The 20,325-nt window shown below is 37.0% G+C and overlaps 1 protein-coding gene across 5 annotated transcripts in view; it reads right to left on the bottom strand.

Moving 5' to 3' along the window:
• Nucleotides 1–623: 623 nt before the first annotated feature.
• Galk2 (galactokinase 2) overlaps nucleotides 624–20,325 on the bottom strand; it is a 129,841-nt gene continuing 110,139 nt past the window's right edge. For all 5 annotated transcript variants that reach the window (XM_076848562.2, XM_076848561.2, XM_076848559.2 and 2 more), the window contains exons 9-10: nucleotides 16,195–16,396; nucleotides 624–1,236 (exon numbers count right to left, since the gene is read on the bottom strand). In XM_076848562.2, coding sequence (XP_076704677.1) covers nucleotides 1,029–1,236; nucleotides 16,195–16,396 — 410 coding nt within the window. In that variant the 3' untranslated portion in view covers nucleotides 624–1,028. The remainder of the gene's footprint in view (nucleotides 1,237–16,194; nucleotides 16,397–20,325) is intronic.

The following is a 20,325-nucleotide window of genomic DNA, read 5'->3' as shown; positions in this document are numbered from 1 at the left end:
TCTTTGTGAATCTCTTGATTTAAACCCCAAAGTTTTAAACATACAGTGGGCCAAATTACATTTGAAGACCAGATGTGGCCTGTGGGCTGCCTGCTTGCAACCCTTCGACTAAATTCTGCCTGGATTTGGAGCTCTTATTCCAGCCACTATAGCCAATATTATTCTTTAGTACGTCACCAAGCAAACCCTTCACTCCTACTGAGCCTTCTGAACATCCCATGTCTGCAAGTTCCACTCTATGCCATGTTTATCTGCAAAACATGCTCTCTAGCTTTCCAATTCTACTCATCTATTAGGGCAAAACTTCATTTTCTTCATAAAGCTTTTTTCCAGTGGTCCCAGCCCTATCCTTTCCAGACAAATTTGATATCGTTCATAATTTCTAGATCACTTAGTGATGGCAGAGTTGAAACATAGTTCTTTTTTTCAAGTCAGAAATCAAAATAGGGCAAAATCACATTCAAGTAAACAATGCCCAAGAAAATCTGTGAATCCTTAACCATGTATTATTTTCATAGGGTGCTGAAGCTAAAATTGAGAGAGAACTTGTGGCATCACTATCAACATCATCATCATCATCATCAACAGAAGACTACAACTTTGAGGAAAAACATTTATCGAGAACAGAAATGAACTTTATTTAAGAATAATGCATACAATTCAATTATATCAGTTTAATTATAGTTACATTATAGTGGTGTGTTTAATTCAAGTCCAATCCATGTATTAACAGTTTGTTTCACCATTCATCTTTAAAATCTTCAAACCAATAAATTTTAGTAAATCATCCTTAAAAGATCTGTCCAAGCACAATCTTTGTTTTTATTGATTTAAAAAAATGTTTTAAAATGGAAAAATAATCATTGTGAAGTATAGAGAGATTTCAACCATTTCCTTGGAAATACATCTTGATAATAGCAAGCATTCATCATAATATAAAACAGAAAGAGGATTAATTTACTGTGGCATAGGAAGTCCTGCCAGTTCCTAAATGTCCTAAATAGTTTCTCTGAGTTATTTTACATTGTTTAGGCCTCAAGGAAAACCAAAGCCCCACCTCCAGGTTTAGTAACAAACAAACTCTGCTTCTCTGGCACTAAGCTGCGATTGCTCCTCTGGTAGTAAGCCTCCTGCACGTTTGCTAGGAAGCTGGGCAACTTGTCAGCAGGTACTATTGATACTGTGCAGCCACCCCATCCTGCTCCAGTCAGTCGTGACCCAGGAGCGCCGAACTTCCTAAAACAAAGAGAGAGAAAAAATTACTACATATAAATGAAAATAGTGATTACTTTGATGCTTACAGAACACTTGGCCAATCCAAGTTCTGAGGAGAGAATATGTTGGGAGTTTGGGGGTACTGCCAAATGTTTTGGGACATTAATTAAGAAATGTTAGGACACTGAAAATTTTATACTGTTTCAGAAGGTAAAGTCCCTCACAATGGATGTAAGAGATCTGGCAATAGCCCACTGTAGTCTTGATTTCATAAAGTAGACACCTGGCAAGATGTGTAGCAAGCTTAAAGGTAAAATGGGAAAAGCGAGTAGAAAGAAGACAGGCAATGGGCATGGTTAACGTTATGAAGTTATGAATCATAAGGCCACTAGCAAGGAAGGCAGAACAGAATCAAACGTGCACAGTCTTATTATTATATAAGTGGGACTTGTTTATTTCAATTATACTCTTAGGGCTTAGCTATTCAACATAAGACAATAAGACTCCAGGGGCTGGAGCCATAACCCCACTTGCCTAGCACACGTAAAGCCCTAGATTCAATTCCCAGCACTGAAAAACAAAAAAAGAATCAGATCCTTAGAACTGATAGACATGTTCTACATAAATTTATCAACACAGAACTCATTATTTAACTCTAGATTGATTGGTTGGTTGTATAATTTTCCAAACTTTCCACAAAGAAAATGGTACCCATACATATTCATACCATCTTCCTGCCCTTCTAGTGCTGGTCTGACAACAGAACTAAAAATTTGCCATTAGATGAGATGTGTCTTATTAGGACAGAAATAACTAAACTACCACCCAGCTAAAGACATTTTTAGTCTTTAGCCATGAACCAGCCACAGTTTCAAACCTAAAATTTGAAAAGTAAAAGACCTTACACAAAGTGCAAGGATTACTCATCTTCAAAAGATGCAATTGATCTTGACAATAAAAGTTAACATATACTTTCAATTTATTCTTTCTAATATAATTTACCCCAAATTAGTCACAGATTAAAAACTCTATAATTAACTTAGCACAGTTCTGTCCCTTTTTTCCATCTAAATGAGCTATTTTACTTCCTGGAAAATATCAATAGATTACCCCACCTCTAGGACATCAGAATTACTGCACCAATAATTCATCCCCCGGTTCCCCAAATGATTTTCTCAATTGATATATTTTCATCATGTTTTATTCATTAACATACACTTGTTGGATGAAAATAGATGTTTAAGGAAGAAAAATAATACTTAAAAAGAAAGAAAGATTACTAATCTTTCCTGAAAACAGTCAGCTTATGGTCCAATAATTTAACTGAGACCAGTCTCTGTCATCCAAACTGAAAAGTTTCTTTGACCCTGGAATTCTGGATTTTGAGTTCCTAGGCTAACAAAGGGCCCATTTGCAGTATGTTGACTAAAAAAAAAAAAAGTTATACACAGCCACATCAAAAACTTTCAATGAGGTGTTCCCGAACATCTCTAAAGACCTTAAAATGCGAGTGTTTTGGTCAACCATGGCAAGGTCTTTAGAGGACAACATGCCTTCTTGATTTTCTGACCCCAACTATGCCATTTTTGCTGAACTCAGTTCATCAAAACTTTAATAGTCTTCAATGGATTTCGAGGCATGTTTCCTTACACTTTCTCATTTGGACAGTTTTTTAAAGTTGTGGTTTCAAAAATTGAACTTAAACTGAGAGTACTGTTTCTAATCTGGCTGCAAAAACCATAGGAATTATGCCAGAGGCCCAGAGAGCAAAACTAGAAGAGTTATTTTATTTCTATGTATTATTATTATTATTGGGGGGGTGGTATTGGGGGTTGAACTAAGGGCTACACACACATGAAGCAAGTGCTCTACCACTGAGCTACAGCCCCAGCCTTAGTTAGAAGTCTTTCTAGGTAAACACATTCACTTCTGAGTCTTCAGTACTGTTCGGTCACCACCTTGCCTACCACAGAGGAAAATGGTCTAGATTGTATCAACCACATGGTCCAAATCATCAGAGCTCAAATTTCCCAAATAAAGAATAAGTGCTATTATGAATCTCCTTCCACCCCTTAGTCAATGGCACTACTGATCACAAACCAGAGGCTTCCCAAGAGTCTGCAACCTGTTCAGCTGCACTTATCCTGGGGTGGAAAAGACCTGTCTACAGTGTTTCCCACTAGTGCTTAACATACCCATTAGTCTATATCATTTAAATTCCAAAGGAGGTCCAAAGTTACAAGACCAACAGAGGCTTTGAATTAAGAAAGAAAAGGTAGGTGAGATGAGGTTGTTTAATAAACTGTTCACATTTGAAATTTTTTTCTAGAACAGCAAAACATTAAAAATTTGTCTCCTGAGCTATTGTACATCAGAGAGGCAATACAAGAATTATAAAGAACAATCCAAAAATCCCCTTAATACCACTCTGATGATTATCTGACTGGATGGGAATGATGTAAAGGGTTTGTCAAAGCAATAAAAGCAGCCTCTGCCTTATAAAACATGATTTACATAACAAATGCTAGGGCCACAGGGATGTAGATTATAAAGAATTTCCCTTTATTCCTTTTATTGCCAAAAAACAATATTCATATAATTATTCATGCACCCAATGTAACCTATCTAAAATTTCCAACTTTTAAATGAACTGGTTTAACATAAACCTAAGTTGCGAGTCACAGGCCCATGAAGAGTGCATGTAGGGAAACCCAGAAAAACCCAACTATGCTACAAACTAGAAAGGGGAAAAATAAGGTATCATGCTTTGTACTTCAAGTCAATTTCATAATAAGTAAATATTTACATATTACACAAATGGGTATTAAATTATTTCAGGAAAAAGGTGAATTTGAGGAAAGGTCATATCCGTCACTCTAAACCCAGCCCAGTATAATTCTGGAACTGTACTATTTGTTGCTGAACTATTATATTTGTCTTAAAATATAAAAATATATGATATATATAAATACAAACAGGTAATAATATATTCTTCATATGGAAAGACTTCTAGTTTCTGTTCTCCAAAAACTGGCAAGATCCCAGGAAAATAGACCTTCCAGTACAATTTCTGTGATTTTTAGTCAGGTTAGAAACAGTACTTTAAAAAGCCTCTTCACAGCAAAGGAAACAGTCAATAACACAAAGAGAGAGTATACAGAATGGGAGAAAATCTTTACCACTCACCTCACAGAGAAAATCTTTACCACTCACCTCACAGAGAGCATTAATCTCCAAGATATACAAAGCACTCAAAAAACTTAACACAAAAAGCAAACAACCCAGTCAATAAATGGGCAAAGAAATTGAACAGACACTTCACAAAAGAAGAAATATAATTGATCAATAAATATATGAAAAAGTGTTCAACATCTCTAGCAATTAGAGAAATGCAAATCAAAACCACACCGAGATTCCATCTCACTCCAGTCAGAATAGCAATTATAAAGAATACAAGCAATGAGAGCCAGGCCAGACCGGAGGAGGAAGCCGCCCGGCGCCAAGCCAGACTGGAGGAGGAAGCCGGCCCGCCCCGTGTGCTAGTCCAGAGGAAGCCCATCAACCCTTAAAACCCATCAAAGGGGGTGTGGCTACCAGCACGGATCTCCAACTCCCCCACCCTTAGCTGCGATAACTCAAAATATTTCCCACAAGCTTTTGGGGGTTGTAGCTATCAACACAAAACAACAACTGTACAGGCACCTGGTTTCTACCTCAGAGACTAGAGTAGGGAAGATACAGGTGGAAGCTCATTTCCCTTCACACTGGCTATACCCACCACCCTGAATACAGAGGCTCAAACTAGGAATAGACAACGCCACCTACTGGAAGCAAGGAAAACAGTGTTCTGAGAGACTTTTTTTTCTCTTTCTTTCTCTCTTTTCTTCTTTCTTCCACAACTTCAACATATGTGAAACCAAGAACTGTGCATGAACAACCAAATTACCAAAGTAATATAATATAGAGGAATTGCATATACCCCACCTTGCCTCCATTTTTTTCTTTATTTCTATCTTACTTTCCTTTTCCTTCTCTCTTATATCTCTTTTCTTCCTTGTTATTTTTTTTCTTTTTTTCATTCGTATTCTCTCTATCCCACTTTCAATCTCCTAACTTTTGCTATCTATACATAGGGTAACTATCTAAATACAGATAGGAGGCTGAGTCTATACATTCTTCCATAAATTACCAGTCTATTGGTTAAAGTTCTCCAAAGGTGCTAAGTTAGTTTAACCTCATACCCTCACTCCCTTCCCTCTAAGTATAACATCCTTCATCTGAAATTAAGTTTTCTATATGCCACCAGATATGGTATGCCTTTTATGAAACTAATGAATATATTCTTAATAATTAAAACCAATATCGATAGACTTAGAATCTAACTATAAATGTATTAATAATGAAAACTTGTGCTTAGATGATGTACTGTTGATATTGGGAACTGTTAACATTGTCTTTCTCCGCAAAAGAGGGATTTTGGAGCTATACAAGAACAATACAAATATATAAGGGGAAAAAGATTAACACAACAGTTTCACAAAGCTAGAAAGAATCATGAGCAGTATGAAAAGACAAGGAAAGAAAGGACCACAAACAATACAGGTCAATTCAACATTAGATGAGGTAATATCTGCAGCTGATGGAATGTCAGACAAAGAGTTCAGGATATACATGCTTCACATGATCTAGACTCTCAAGGAAGACATTATACAGCAAATTCAGACAATGAAAGATCACTTTGACAATAAACCAAATTAAAAACTCAAATGAGAATATTACCAGCAGAGCAGAACACTTAGAAGATAGAACTTCAGACAACGAAGACAAAGTTTTTCAACTTGAAAAGAACATAGACAGCTCAGTGAGAATGTTAAGAAATCATGAACAGAACATCCAAGAATTATGGGATAACATAAAGAAACCAAACCTAAGAGTTATTGGGATACAAGAAGGTATAGAGGTCCAAACCAAGGGAATGAGCAATCTATTCAATGAAATAATACTAGGAAACTTCCCAGACTTAAAGAATGAAAAAGAAATCCAAATACTAGAAGCCTACAGGACACCGAATGTAAAAAATCATAAGAGATTCACACCAAGACACATAATAATGAAGATGCCCAACATACAGAATAAGGAGAGAATCTTAAAAGCCACAAGAGAGAGAAAGCAGATTACATTTAGGGGTAAGCCAATCAGGATAACAGCTGATCTTTCAACACAGACTCTGAAAGCTAGAAGATCCTGGAACAACATATTTCAAATGCTGAAATAAAAAGGGTTCCAACCAAGAATCATATATCCAGCGAAATTAAGTTTCAGGATTGAAGATGAAATAAAAATCTTTCACGATAAACAAAAGTTAAAAGAATTTGCAGCTAGAAAACCAGCTTTTCAAAACATCCTTGGCAAAACATTACAGGAAGAGGAAATGAAAAATAACAATGAAAACCAACAGTGGGAGGTAGTACAGTAAAGGAAAAACTAATCATAGAGGAAAAACAAATCATGTTAAGTAACATACATAATCAAATTTGACTGGAAATACAAACCATATCTCAATAGAAACCCTAAATGTTAATGGCTTAAATGCACCAATCAAAAGACATAGGCTAGTAAAATGGATTTTAAAAAAAGATCCAACAATATGCTGCCTACAGGAGACTCATCTGATAGGAAAAGACATACACAGACTGAAGGTGAAAGGTTGGGAAAAATCATATCACTCAGATGGACCCCGGAAGCAAGCAGAAGTGTCCATACTTGTATCAAATAAAATAGATTTCAAGCCAAAGTTAATCAAAAGGGATAAACAAGGACACTACATGCTGCTCAAGGGAACCATAAACCAACAAGACTTGACGATCATTAATATATATGCCCCAAACAATGGTGCAGCTACATTCATCAAACAAACTCTTCTCAAGTTCAAGAGTCAAATAGACCACAACACAATAATCATGGGAGATTTTAACACACCTCTCTCATCACTGGACAGATCTTCCAAACAAAAGTTGAATAAAGAAACCATAGATCTCAATAATACAATTAATAATTTAGACTTAATTGATATATACAGAATATACCACCCAACATCAAGCAGATACACTTTCTTCTCAACAGCACATGGATCCTTCTCAAAAATAGACCATATATTATGTCACAGGGCAAATCTTAGCAATTACAAAGGAGTAGAGAAACTACCATGCATTTTATCTGATCATAATGGAATCAAATTGGAAATCAATAATAAAATGAGAAAGAAAAAATCCTACATCACATGGAGATTAAACAATATGCTACTGAATGAACAAAGGGTTACAGAAGACATCAAAGAGGAAATTAAAAAATTCTTAGAGGTAAATGAAAACTTAGACACAACATATCGAAATCTCTGGGACACTATAAAAGCAATACTAAGAGGAAAATTCATTTCATGGAGTTCATTCCTTAAAAGAAGGAAAAGCCAACAAATAAATGACCTCACACTACACCTCGAAGTCTTAGAAAAAGAAGAACAAATCAGCAGCAAATAAGTAGAAGGCAAGAAATAATTAAAATTAGAGCTGAAATCAATGAAATCGAAACAAAAGATACAATCGAAAAAATTGACAAAACTAAAAGTTGGTTCTTTGAAAAAATAAATAAGATTGATAGACCACTAGCTAACAAAGAGAAGAGAGAGAACCCAAATTACTAGCTTACAGGATGAAAAAGGCAACATCACAACAGATAATTCAGAAATACAGAAGATAATTAGAAATTATTTTGAAACCCTATACTCTAATAAAATAGAAGATAGTGAAGGCATCGATAAATTCCTTAAGACATATGAACTACCCAGATTGAATCAGGAGGATTCAGACAACCTAAACAGACCAATATCAAGTGAGGAAATACAAGAAGCCATCAAAAAACTACCAACAAAGAAAAGCCCAGGACCGGATGGATATACAGCAGAGTTTTACAAGAACTTTAAAGAAGAACTAATACCAATACTCTACAATCTATTTCAGGAGATAGAAAAAGAGGGAGAACTTCCAAATTCATTCTATGAGGCCAATATCACCCTGATTCCCAAACCAGATAAAGGCGCCTCAAAGAAAGAAAATTACAGACCAATATCCCTAATGAATTTAGATGCAAAAATCCTCAATAAAATTCTGGCAAATTTGATACAAAAACATACCAAAAAGATCGTGCACCATGATCAAGTAGGATTCATCCCTGGGATGCAAGGCTGATTCAATACACGTAAATCAATAAATGTTATTCACCACATCAATAGACTTAAAGATAAAAGCCATTGATCATCTCGATAGATGCAGAAAAAGCATTTGACAAAGTACAGCATCCCTTTGTGTTCAAAACACTAGAAAAACTAGGGATAACAGGAACTTACCTCAACATTGTAAAAGCTATATATGCTAAGCCTCAGGCTAGCATCATTCTAAATGGAGGAAAACTGAAGGCATTCCCTCTAAAATCTGGAACAAGACAGGGATGCCCTCTCTCACCACTTCTATTCAATATAGTTCTCGAAATACTGGCCAGAGCAATTAGACAGACAAAAGAAATTAAAGGCATTAAGATAGGAAAAGAAGAACTTAAATTATCACTATTTGCGGATGATATAATCCTATACCTAGAAGACACAAAAGGTCTACAAAGAAACTATTAGAGCTAATAAATGAATTCAGCAAAGTGGCAGGATATAAAATCAACACCCATAAATCAAAGGCATTCCTGTATATCAGCGACAAATCTTCTGAACTGGAAATGAGGAAAACCACCCCATTCACAATATCCTCAAAAAAAATAAAATACTTGGGAATCAACCTAACAGAAGAGGTGAAAGATTTATACAATGAAAACTACAGAACCCTAAAGAGAGAAATAGAAGAAGATCTTAGAAGATGGAAAAATGTACCCTGTTCATGGATAGGCAGAACTAACATCATCAAAATGGCGATATTACCAAAAGTTCTCTATAGGTTCAATGCAATGCCAATCAAAATCCCAAGGCATTTCTTGTGGAAATAGATAAAGCAATCATGAAATTCATATGGAAAAATAAAAGACCCAGAATAGCAAAAGCAATTCTAAGCAGGAAGCGTAAATCAGGAGATGTAGCGATACCAGATTTCAAACTGTACTACAAAGCAATAGTAACAAAAACAGCATGGTACTGGTACCAAAACAGGCGGGTGGACCAATGGTATAGAATAGAGGACACAGAAACCAATCCACAAAATTACAATTATCTTATATTCGATAAAGGGGCTAAAAGCATGCAATGGAGGAAGGATAGCATCTTCAACAAATGGTGCTGGGAAAACTGGAAATCCATATGCAACAAAATTAAACTGAATCCCCTCCTCTCGCCATGCACAAAAGTTAACTCAAAATGGATCAAGGAGCTTGATATCAAATCAGAGACTCTGCGTCTAATAGAAGAAAAAGTTGGTTCCGATCTACATATTGTGGGGTCGGGCTCCAAATTCCTTAATAGGACACCCATAGCACAAGAGTTAAATACAAGAATCAACAAATGGGACTTACTCAAACTAAAAAGTTTTTTTCTCAGCAAGAGAAACAATAAGAGAGGTAAATAGGGAGCCTACATCCTGGGAACAAATCTTTACTCCTCACACTTCAGATAGAGCCCTAATATCCAGAGTATACAAAGAACTCAAAAAAATTAAACAATAAGAAAACAAATAACCCAATCAACAAGTGGGCCAAGGACCTGAACAGACACTTCTCAGAGGAGGACATACAATCAATCAACAAGTACATGAAAAAATGCTCACCATCTCTAGCAGTCAGAGAAATGCAAATCAAAACCACCCTAAGATACCATCTCACTCCAGTAAGATTGGCAGCCATTAGGAAGTCAAACAACAAGTGCTGGTGAGGATGTGGGGAAAAGGGTACACTTGTACATTGCTGGTGGGACTGCAAATTGGTGCAGCCAATTTGGAAAGCAGTATGGAGATTCCTGGGAAAGCTGGGAATGGAACCACCATTTGACCCAGCTATTGCCCTTCTTGGACTATTCCCTGATGACCTTAAAAGAGCGTACTATAGGGATACTGCTACATCGATGTTCATAGAAGCACAATTCACAGTAGCTAGACTGTGGAACCAACCTAGATGCCCTTCAATAGATGAATGGATTAAAAAAATGTCGCATTTATACACAATGGAGTATTACTCAGCACTAAAAAATGACAAAATCATGGAATTTGCAGGGAAGTGGATGGCATTAGAGCAGATTATGCTAAGTGAAGCTAGCCAATCCCTAAAAAACAAATGCCAAATATCTTCTTTGATATAAGGAGAGCAACTAAAAACAGAGCAGGGAGGAAAAGCATGAGAAAAAGATTAACATTAAACAGGGACGAGAGGTGGGAGGGAAAGGGAGAGAGAAGGGAAACTGCATGGAAATGGAAGGAGACCCTCATTGTTATACAAAATTACATATAAGAGGATATGAGGGGGAAAGGAAAAAAAATCAAGGGAGAGAAATGAATTACAGTAGATGGGGTAGAGAGAGAAGATGAGAGGGGAGGGGAGGGGGGATAGTAGAGGATAGGAAAGATAGCAGAATACAACAGTTACTAGTATGGCAATATGTAAAAACGTGAATGTGTAACCGATGTGATTCTGCAATCTGTATATGGGGTAAAAATGGGAGTTCATAACCTACTTGAATCAAATGTATGAAATATGATATATTAAGAGCTTTGTAATGTTTTGAACAACCAACAAAAAAAGAATACAAGCAATAATAAATGATGGCAAGAATGCAGGGGAAAATGTACACTCATACACTGCTGGTGGGACTGCAAATTGGTGCAACCACTATGGAAAGCAGTATGGAGATTCCTCAGGAAAAACTGAAATGGAACCACCGTTTGACCCAGTTATGTCACTCCTCAGTGTACACCCAAAGGACTTAAAATCAGCATACTACAGTGATGCACCCATATCAATGTCTATAGCAGCTCAATTCACAATAGCTAAACTATGGAACCAACCTATGTGCCCTTCAACAGAAGAATGGATAAAGAAAATGTGGTACATATACACAGTGGAATATTATTACTCAGTCTTAAGGTAAGAATGAAATCATGGCATTTTCTGGTAAATGGATGGAACTGGTGAATATCATGCTAAGTGAAATAAGCCAATCCCCCAAAACCAAAGGCTGAATATTTTCTGATATGAGGATGCTAATTCATAATTGGGATGGGGGTGCTAGGGAAGAATAGAGGTACTTTGGATTAGAGGGGAGTGAAAGGAGGAGAGGGGGTGGGGGGATAGGAAGGACAGAGGAATGAATCAGATATTATTACACTATGTGCATATATGATTACATGATGGATAGAAAAATAAAAAGTTATACTCCATTTATGTATGATGAGTCAAAATGCATTCTACTGTCATCTATAACTAATTAGAACAACAACAAAAGAAACACTTTCAGATTGTTTTAGATTCAAGAAACCATAGTCTTCAAATACTGCTCAAATAATAAATCATAAGAATATGTGTATACAAATTTATTTTAGAAATGTAAGCCACTAAAAGCTACTGAGGTTTGCTTTGATTGGAGCAAAAGGCATAAGCAGTGTAAGTAGAACACAGAGGCCTAAAGAAAAAATCCCTAAGGATAGCTTAAGTGTCACGGTCCCTGGTCCCTTTTTGTTGTTAGGGTATGGAGATTAGGACTTAAACTCACAGGTTAAAGAGCATGTAACTAGGATTTATACTTCACTCTTCCATGTTTGGATCTGGTCTGGAGAATGGGCACAAGAGGCTGAGCAGCTCAGTCATGGAATAAAGTTGAGAAAAGACTTTTGAGGGAGACAAAACAAATTAACTTTTGTACCCATTGTCCACCCATTAAAATCTGTCATTCATCTTTCTTAACGGTTTGGGCAGTAGTACAGTAATAAATTGTCTCTAGTTTCAACAAGTGTCAAAACAGAAATAAAAGGAATTAACTATTTTTTCTTAAGTAAAATCAGGGAACCGATAACAAATGAGCTGTCTCACATTTAATTGACTTGGTTTCAAAATTGTTCTGTGGTCCTCAGTAATTCTACTTTAAAATTTAGTTGTTTTTTTTTTAATTTACATTTTGTTCATTTGAAAGAGATATTTTATAATTGGGAAAACATCATCTTTTCCTTCATCATTTTGTTTCACATAATTAAACTTCTAACATTAATTTAATCAAAAAAAAAAAAAAAAAAAAAGCAGCTTAACTGCGTAAGTGTAGTTTCCTTCTTCCTCCCTGGTCCTTTCTTTGGATTCTAAACTGATTTTCTCTTGAAGAGCAGTAAATGACTCCATCAATTAAAAAAAAAAAAGGCAAAAACTCAAACATTGGTGATTTCTTCTACTTTTTTCCCCCTTTCTCCTCTCCAATTAGGTCATAAAATTGCTTGCCTTATACATTGTCCTATAGGCAAATTATCTAAAGAAACACCTTCTCAAATATGGTCTAACTCAGATCATGCAAGGTTTTCACGTGTATGTGGTACCTTGAGTAGTCTTACGTATTCAAGTCCTTCATTCAATCATTCAGTTAGTTACTTTTTCATGTGAATAGTTTCCAAAGAGTTTTCAGAACACAAAAGGAGTTTTATAAAGTGCTACAGGTGTGCCCAGGGAGAGTGACCTAAAGATTACCTTTGGCAGGGCTCCTCCTGGAACCCATTTCATTTTCCCACCTTTTCATCTCCAAAGACAACGAGGAGCTCAGGCTATCAATCTCAATCACACCTCCTTCTGATGTTAACATTGTTTAAGGAAAAATCTGGAGGTGGTGTGGTCTCTCAAGCAATGATCTATCAGAGGTTGAGTTTATGGAACCAGTGGTCCACACCAGGCCTTGCCTGGGCCCTTTCCAGCACATCCAACATCTCCTTTTCCTGGCCCAGAAATACATAGGGTCTCAGAGGAACTAGGGCTTAAGGGTTTCTATTGCTCTTCTGAATCTTTCTCATTTTGCTACTTACTACTCTTCCACCTTCTATCTTCCCCAGTTTTTAACAATTCTTTATCTTATTACCATCTTTTATATTCTTCTAAACAGCTCCTTCTTGCCTTATCACCTCTCAAATATCCATACAAAAGAAAGTATCACAGTTTTTAGATATGGATTAGACTTCAACTTCACATGGTATACAAATATCCACACGAAAAGCATGTGTTGATTGTAGGAAGGAGTGGTAACACTGACTGTGTCTACTTAATTCTTCCTTTGAGTTTGTTCTGCTAGTGGACCTTCCAGTACTACTACCAACTGGAATATCTGGCTAGAATATTTCCATGGAATTATATGCTCATCACAGCAACAGCAAAGAAAACATTAATTAAAAAGCTTAAAGGCCAGATGACTCTTCTGGTCAATATTTTCCCTGTGCCAGAAGATAATATTTCTGTATGGGAAACTCAGACCTATATTGGTTATATAATAACTAGAAACTTATTTTGATACTTAGCCAGGGGCTTCCAAACAAAATCTGCCATGAAAAAAGAAATGGGCACTCCTTCTATTATAGACACAATAGTTTTTTTCTTCAGAAAATTAACACAGCAGATTGAATATGTAGTCAGAACACTTGAGTTGCCATTAAAAAAGGAATTCCTCAAATAAAAGTTTTAAATAAATAAAAAGTACTCTTCCTATTTAAGACAGAGCCACAAAATCTTTCACTAGAACCACATTTTTCATAACGTATAGACCTGTAGACTGCTAGAACAGAAAAAGACAATGGAGATCAAAAAGCAAGGCAACAGTCTGAAGTCACCGAGCGCAGGATAAAAAGAAACAAAGCTAGAATTCAATCTGTCCAATTCTGACCCAATCTTATCTAGTCTACTGCCTGCCTTCTTGCTCAGCATGAATTTGCTCAATGTTCAAATGCTGGAAACTACAACAACCAAGACTTCCCATCATGCAGTTTCAAAGTCAGGAGAGAAAATAGATTTTGAAATATCCACATTTGAATGTAACCAAGTGGGAGAGAGCAAAATACTGAATTGAGAGCCAGGCTTTCCCACTAACTTATTTTGAAACTTGTTCAAATCACTTCACCCCTTAGTGCCTTCTCAAATCTCTAATATAGGATGGTAATAGAAGATGAATTCTGACCCAGAATTGTGAAAAATGGATGCCAAAGAGGTGGCTTTTGGTGAAACAAGGAAAGTTTCTCAGGTCAAAAATCTAGAAGTCATCTTGATTTCTCTCTTTTTCCCATACAGCAATTATCTAGACTCTTCCTTGAAAGCACACTTGGCACTGAATCACTAGCACTTCCACTGTCCCTTTCTTTTCTCAAAGCCAGAGTCCTTCCCTGGCCTAGACCAACAAGGCTATTATGGGGTATGGGGTATGGCTCCCTGCTACCTATCTACTTCATCACCTGCTACTCTCTCCTTTCTTCGATGACCTTCCATCATACTGGTCCTCTTGCTGTGCCTCACACATGATGGCCATATGTCCACCTCAGGGCCTCTTCACTTGGTGTTCTAATTTCTTCACTTCTTCAGGTCTCTGCTCAAATATCACTTCCTCACAGAGGAGCTCTTGAACCATTCCATATAGAGAATCCAGTCAACCCAGTAGTTTTTATCCTTCTAATTTTTGTTAACAGCATGTATCACTAACAATCAAACTACTGTTAACTGTCATTTCTCTCTCTTCTCATAAGAATGTATATTCCATAAGAGCAAGTGCTGGTTGACCATCCCAGGAAAAGAAAGCATGTTAGAGAATTTTAGGAGAACAGCAAATGCTCCTCTATGGCTTTTCAGGTAGGAATCAAATCATCCCATTTCTTTCCAAGCAAAGATGCTTCTTCCTCATTTCTGCACATATCATTTCACTTCCTCTTATTTCCTGAACAATGTATGTCCCTTCCATTTACTGGGCCCTTGATATTTTCAGAAAAGAACACTTATAATGAAACAAGCTCTGGAAGGCTCTAGGGCAATTAGCAAGCAAACACTGACGTCAGCAGAGTGGTTCTCATCAATGCTGGGTGCAAGTCTCTCAACAAGTTGGGTTACACATGCCATTTGTGACCACTGGAACTACTTGGTTTAAACTTTTCAGGCTGGGAGTATGGCATAAGTGAAGCAACCCACAGGCGCCAAGTGGTTAATTATATTTCCATTACTAATTGTATGCAGTTATATATTATCTTCTCACAGTGAAATAACATCAAGCCATTTGGGAGTTTTCCCAATTTCCCTTTCAGTTCTCCCAAGGTCAGTAAGAGCCCTCTGGGGTGAGTGGACCACTCTATTATTGATAATTATAAGGAAGTTGTTTTCAGGTTTGGTAAAAGAATTTCCCTTTTCATACTTTTGTCTCAACACTCCATTGATAAATTGCACTTTCTTCAGTCCTTATTTCCCCAAATTGCCTAAACTAAATCTAGAGGCAGGAAATGCTGAATTTCTGAGTGATTCTTTCAGCGATCTCCCCACATGCTCCTATCAAGCTTGAGGCCTTCTTTAGGCTATCTCCCCTTCTTTTGAATAAAATGAGTAAACTTAATTAGGACACCTAACAGGAGTTTCTGGCACAGTAACAGCATAATAATTAAAAGATCATGAGAAAGTAATGACAGAGCCCATGTCTGAAAAAAGCTACTTTCCCAAAAATGTGGGGTCATCCAAAGATGGAAAAGTCTTTCTTATGATGCCACAAAGAACTGATTCCAAGTTAAGAACCTCATAAAACCATGGGGTCAGGTCTCAAAACTTTCATCCTATAGATATATAAAGGAATAAAGTTGGGGTCTATATTATGGGAGGACCCTTATAGAGGAAGGAAAGAAGAGTCTTCTTTCATGTAAAAGATTATGAAAATGTTGCATTTTTTTTTTCAGTGATTTGAACACTATTCTTTGGTAGAATCTTTTGGTCCCCATCATGCTGCTGTCTCAGCCTCACCGACAGATGTCCACCAGCTGATCCAGCTCAGGGCAACTGCACTCATACATGTCCCGGCAGCTCTTGTGGCTCTGGTTCATTAACTCTCCCAGCAGCTGGACTATGTTGTCAGGGGCTTCTTCACATATCTTCTTAAATTGGAGCACTCTTGCAGCCTCACTGTACACGTGCTTTGCCCGCTGGTAGAGTTTGAAGATGAGCACTGAGGAAGCAAAGGCATGGGGAAGATTAGAAAGACTGACTGTACTGCTCTGTACAAAGATAGTGTTGAGGCTTCCATTTCTGCCTTCATTATCAAAACTTACACTTGGGTTTCTATTTTACAGAAGAATTTCTGATAGTCAAAATATGCCTATTTGCAAGTCAGTTTTACTTCTTTCTTAATACTGAATAAATCTTGTAAGAATACTTTCTTCATTCAATATAGAAAAGTGTATACAGGCGTGTGCCAAATAAACCATCCCATAGGAAGGGAGGGTGATATGTATTGAGCACTCCCTATATATCAGGTGCTCTAAAAGCACTACCTCGTGTAGTTCTCAACAGCACAGGGAGGTAAGCAATGTGATTCCTGTTTAACAGATAAGAGAAGGAGGCTCCATTAGAGTGAACTCACATGCCTAACATCACACATCCAGAAAGTGGCAGAAGCAGGACAGATCAGGGATATATGGCCCTAAAATATGTTCTTTTCACTGTACCCTCATCTCCCAGAAAGGAAAACTGAAAATACCTATACAACTGTGTTTATAAAAATGTATCCTAGAGTAAAAGATCAACACAATTCTTTATATATGTGTAAATACTATAAATACATATATCTGTACTATATATACTTCAGCCTTATTTATCATAGCTAAAAAATAAGAAACAATCCAAATGTTTAATAACAGGGGACTTTTAAAAAATATATACTATATTCATTAAAATATATATATATATATATTACTGTGAAGAGAGAGGCTGCAGAATGGAAGAAAATCTTTGTCAACTATTCTTCCAACAGAGGAATAATATCCAGAATATATATGAAAAACTCAAAAAACTTAAGACCAAAAGCACAAATCACCCAGTCAAATGGGCAAAAGAACTAAACAGACACTTCTCAAAAGCAGTACAAAAGACCAATATATGTATGACAAAAAATTTTCAACATCAATAGCCATCAGGAAAATACAAATCAAAACCTCACTGAGATTTCATCTGACTCCAGTTAAAATCAAGACTACAGATAACAAATGCTGGCAAGAATGCAGGGGATGAATACACCAACGTATGATAGAGCTATAGCATCCTGTGGTATTTATCTAGAAGAATTAAAGTCTTCATACTATAGTGATACATGCATACCCATATTTAAAGCAGCACAATTCACAATAGGCAAGTTATGAAACCAGACTAGATGTCCATCAACAGATGAACGGTTACAGAAAATGTGGTATACCTACATGATGGGGTTTTACTCAGACATAAATAAGAATGAAATTATGTCATTTGCAGGAAAATGGGTGGAATTGGAGAACATCAAGTTAAGCAAATTAAATCAGGTTCAGAAATACAAGAGTTGCATGTTTTCTCCTATGTATGAAAGCTAGAGAGAGAAAAAAGGAGGGAATTGAAAATAGAAGGGAAGCCAGTGGGGTAGAGAAATGAGATCAGGGGGAGGAAGAAGGGGAGAAAAATAGGAGGTACTGGGGAATGAAATTCATCATTGGGGAATAAAAAAAGGAGGGCAGACAGTAAGCTCAGAATATTTATTCCGAAGCTCCTTCCTTTCGGAGCCACCTGAAATTGGCTCAGTCCCTCCGCTGAAGAACACTGAACTTCCTTCCAGGTAGGCTTTTCTCCATGACTTTCCTCCTGGGTCTGTCTCCAGATCCCTTCTCCCCTAAATTATGATTACTTTCTCAGAAGTACTTTTACATTTTTATTTATGAAGCAATAAATTCTATTAAAGTTTCAGGTTACATTCTTTGTCCTCCACAGCACTATTCTCCTCACCCTGAGAAGTGGATAAAAAGGCAGTCCAGGCTAAAAGAAGGAAAGTGTCATGATTAGGAACAGCATGTCTGTGTCTCCACAGAACTCATATGTTGAAACCCTAACTCCTAACTCGATAGTATCAGGAGTTGGGGCCTTTGAGGGATAACTGCATTTAGATGAGGTCACGAGAGTGGAGTCCCATGATGTGATGTGATTTAATGTTCTTATAAGAAGAGAAAGAGGTTAGAGTTCACTTTATCCACCTCATGAGGATACAACTAGAAGACAGTCATCTGTAAATCAGGAAGAGGGACTTTACCAGACACTGAATCTGCTGGCTCCAGGATTTTGAAATTCCTGGCCTCCAGAACTATAAGAAATACATTTCTATTGTTTAAGCCACCCAGTATGTGGTATTTTTGCTATAGCAGGCCAAACTGACTAACACCACTCATGGAATTTGTGCAAAAGCTTAGTGATTATAAGGATGGGGCTAAATTTCTTACAAATTAATAATGAAGAATTAAGTTTTCTTTCAAAGATTTGCAAATGAGTAACATGAGATATAACTTAACTACTTGCATCAATGAAATGATGCAAATTTGTGTAAATTTTCCTACTCTTTTCCTGAGGACCTATAGTTAATCTTTAAATCTAATCAGTTCTTCTTTACCAATATATGTCTTCTAACCTACTCTCTTATTCTCTTATCTCCTCTGAATTTGCACTTTGTTCTCCTTCTAGTAAGTGTTCCACAGTTATCTGCTAATTGACATCCCTGTCTTGGTCATTCCTTCCTGCAACCCATCTTCAAGTCGACACTGCCAGATGGAGCTCCCCAACACAGCCTGATCATATTACTACCCCAAATCCTGTTTCCCTAGTATTTAGCATGGTCCAAAATCCTGCCCCAACTATGCTCAGTCTCAATAGGATATCTTCCCTTCAACCAGAATGGCCTGTGTTACCCTAAAACAACACATTTCTGGATATACTCATTAGTTCCATAGGGGATAGCTTCTTGCCCTTTCTCTGTGTCAAAATTTTACCTCTTTCTGCAGGTTCAGATTACATTTTATATCATCCATGAAGCCATGAGGGCTCAGCTGGAAACAATTTCTTGACCTGAACTTGTACCATGCTTGCAGTCCATGGTACTCATGTGGTGCTTATCAAACATATTCCACAGTAATTATTTCTCATATCTCAGCAAAGAATTCACAAACTGCTATACCTCCCCTGCAGCACAGCCTCTTGCCCCAGAGCGTCTCCACAGTGCCTTACATGACAGCTCAATAAGTGTTTACAGTTCATGATCATACAGTGAGGATTTTATTTTTAAATCCCAGATTGAAATCAAAATACTTCCATCTGGCCATTGTTGCTTTAAAAATGAAAGCAAAATTCCACTATTCACAGCTTAAGGAGCTGCTGAGGCTGAGGAAAGGGAACAGCAGGATTCCCCCTACTATTAAATCTGCAATTGCTGACACCCATGTAGATGAAAAATAAGAAGCAGGGGAGGGAAAGAGAAATCACATGTAGGTAAGGGAAAAAATCCACCCACACACAACAACAACATGTTTTGTTCCATCAGTAGCCAGGTCATGTGAATCAGCCCACTCCGCAATGTGAATTTCTTGTTTCCATCAGTCAGTTCCATTGTAATGGGAATATGATTTATTTTAGAGTCTGGGTGTCAAAACATCCCAAGGGAAAAAAGCCTTACCCATACTGGCATATACTGTCTACAAAAATGCACCCTATGAAGAAACAGCACAGGAGGATGTGGCAACAACTCCTCAAAATCTCTGAACAGGAAAGGACAAAGAAGTGCAATTGATTGAAGTTATGTGCCTGAGACGGTGCCAATCATTTCGTACGTGTTAATATAATCCAGGTTGTAGAATATTTTGAAAGGAAAGAAAATGACTTTGGTAACTGTAGTTTAAAATTCTTCTTTTCTAAATCTTGAAGTTGAAACAAAATGTTTAAAATACCAGTTTTAAGATCCCATATGTTTCAGTTTTACTTTTGAACTACTTCACCTTCTGCAATCAGGGACCAAGTTAAAAATCAGAGCATGGGGAGGGAGGAGGGAAGAGTATTGTTTCATTTTTACTGTGGGGTTCCACGGATAAAACAATC

The sequence above is a fragment of the Callospermophilus lateralis genome, chromosome 3 (genome assembly GCF_048772815.1).
Source record: "Callospermophilus lateralis isolate mCalLat2 chromosome 3, mCalLat2.hap1, whole genome shotgun sequence".
Taxonomy (NCBI): domain Eukaryota; kingdom Metazoa; phylum Chordata; class Mammalia; order Rodentia; family Sciuridae; genus Callospermophilus; species Callospermophilus lateralis.
The sequence above is the reverse complement of the archived record's forward strand: the minus strand, read 5'-3'. Positions and strand labels throughout refer to the sequence as shown.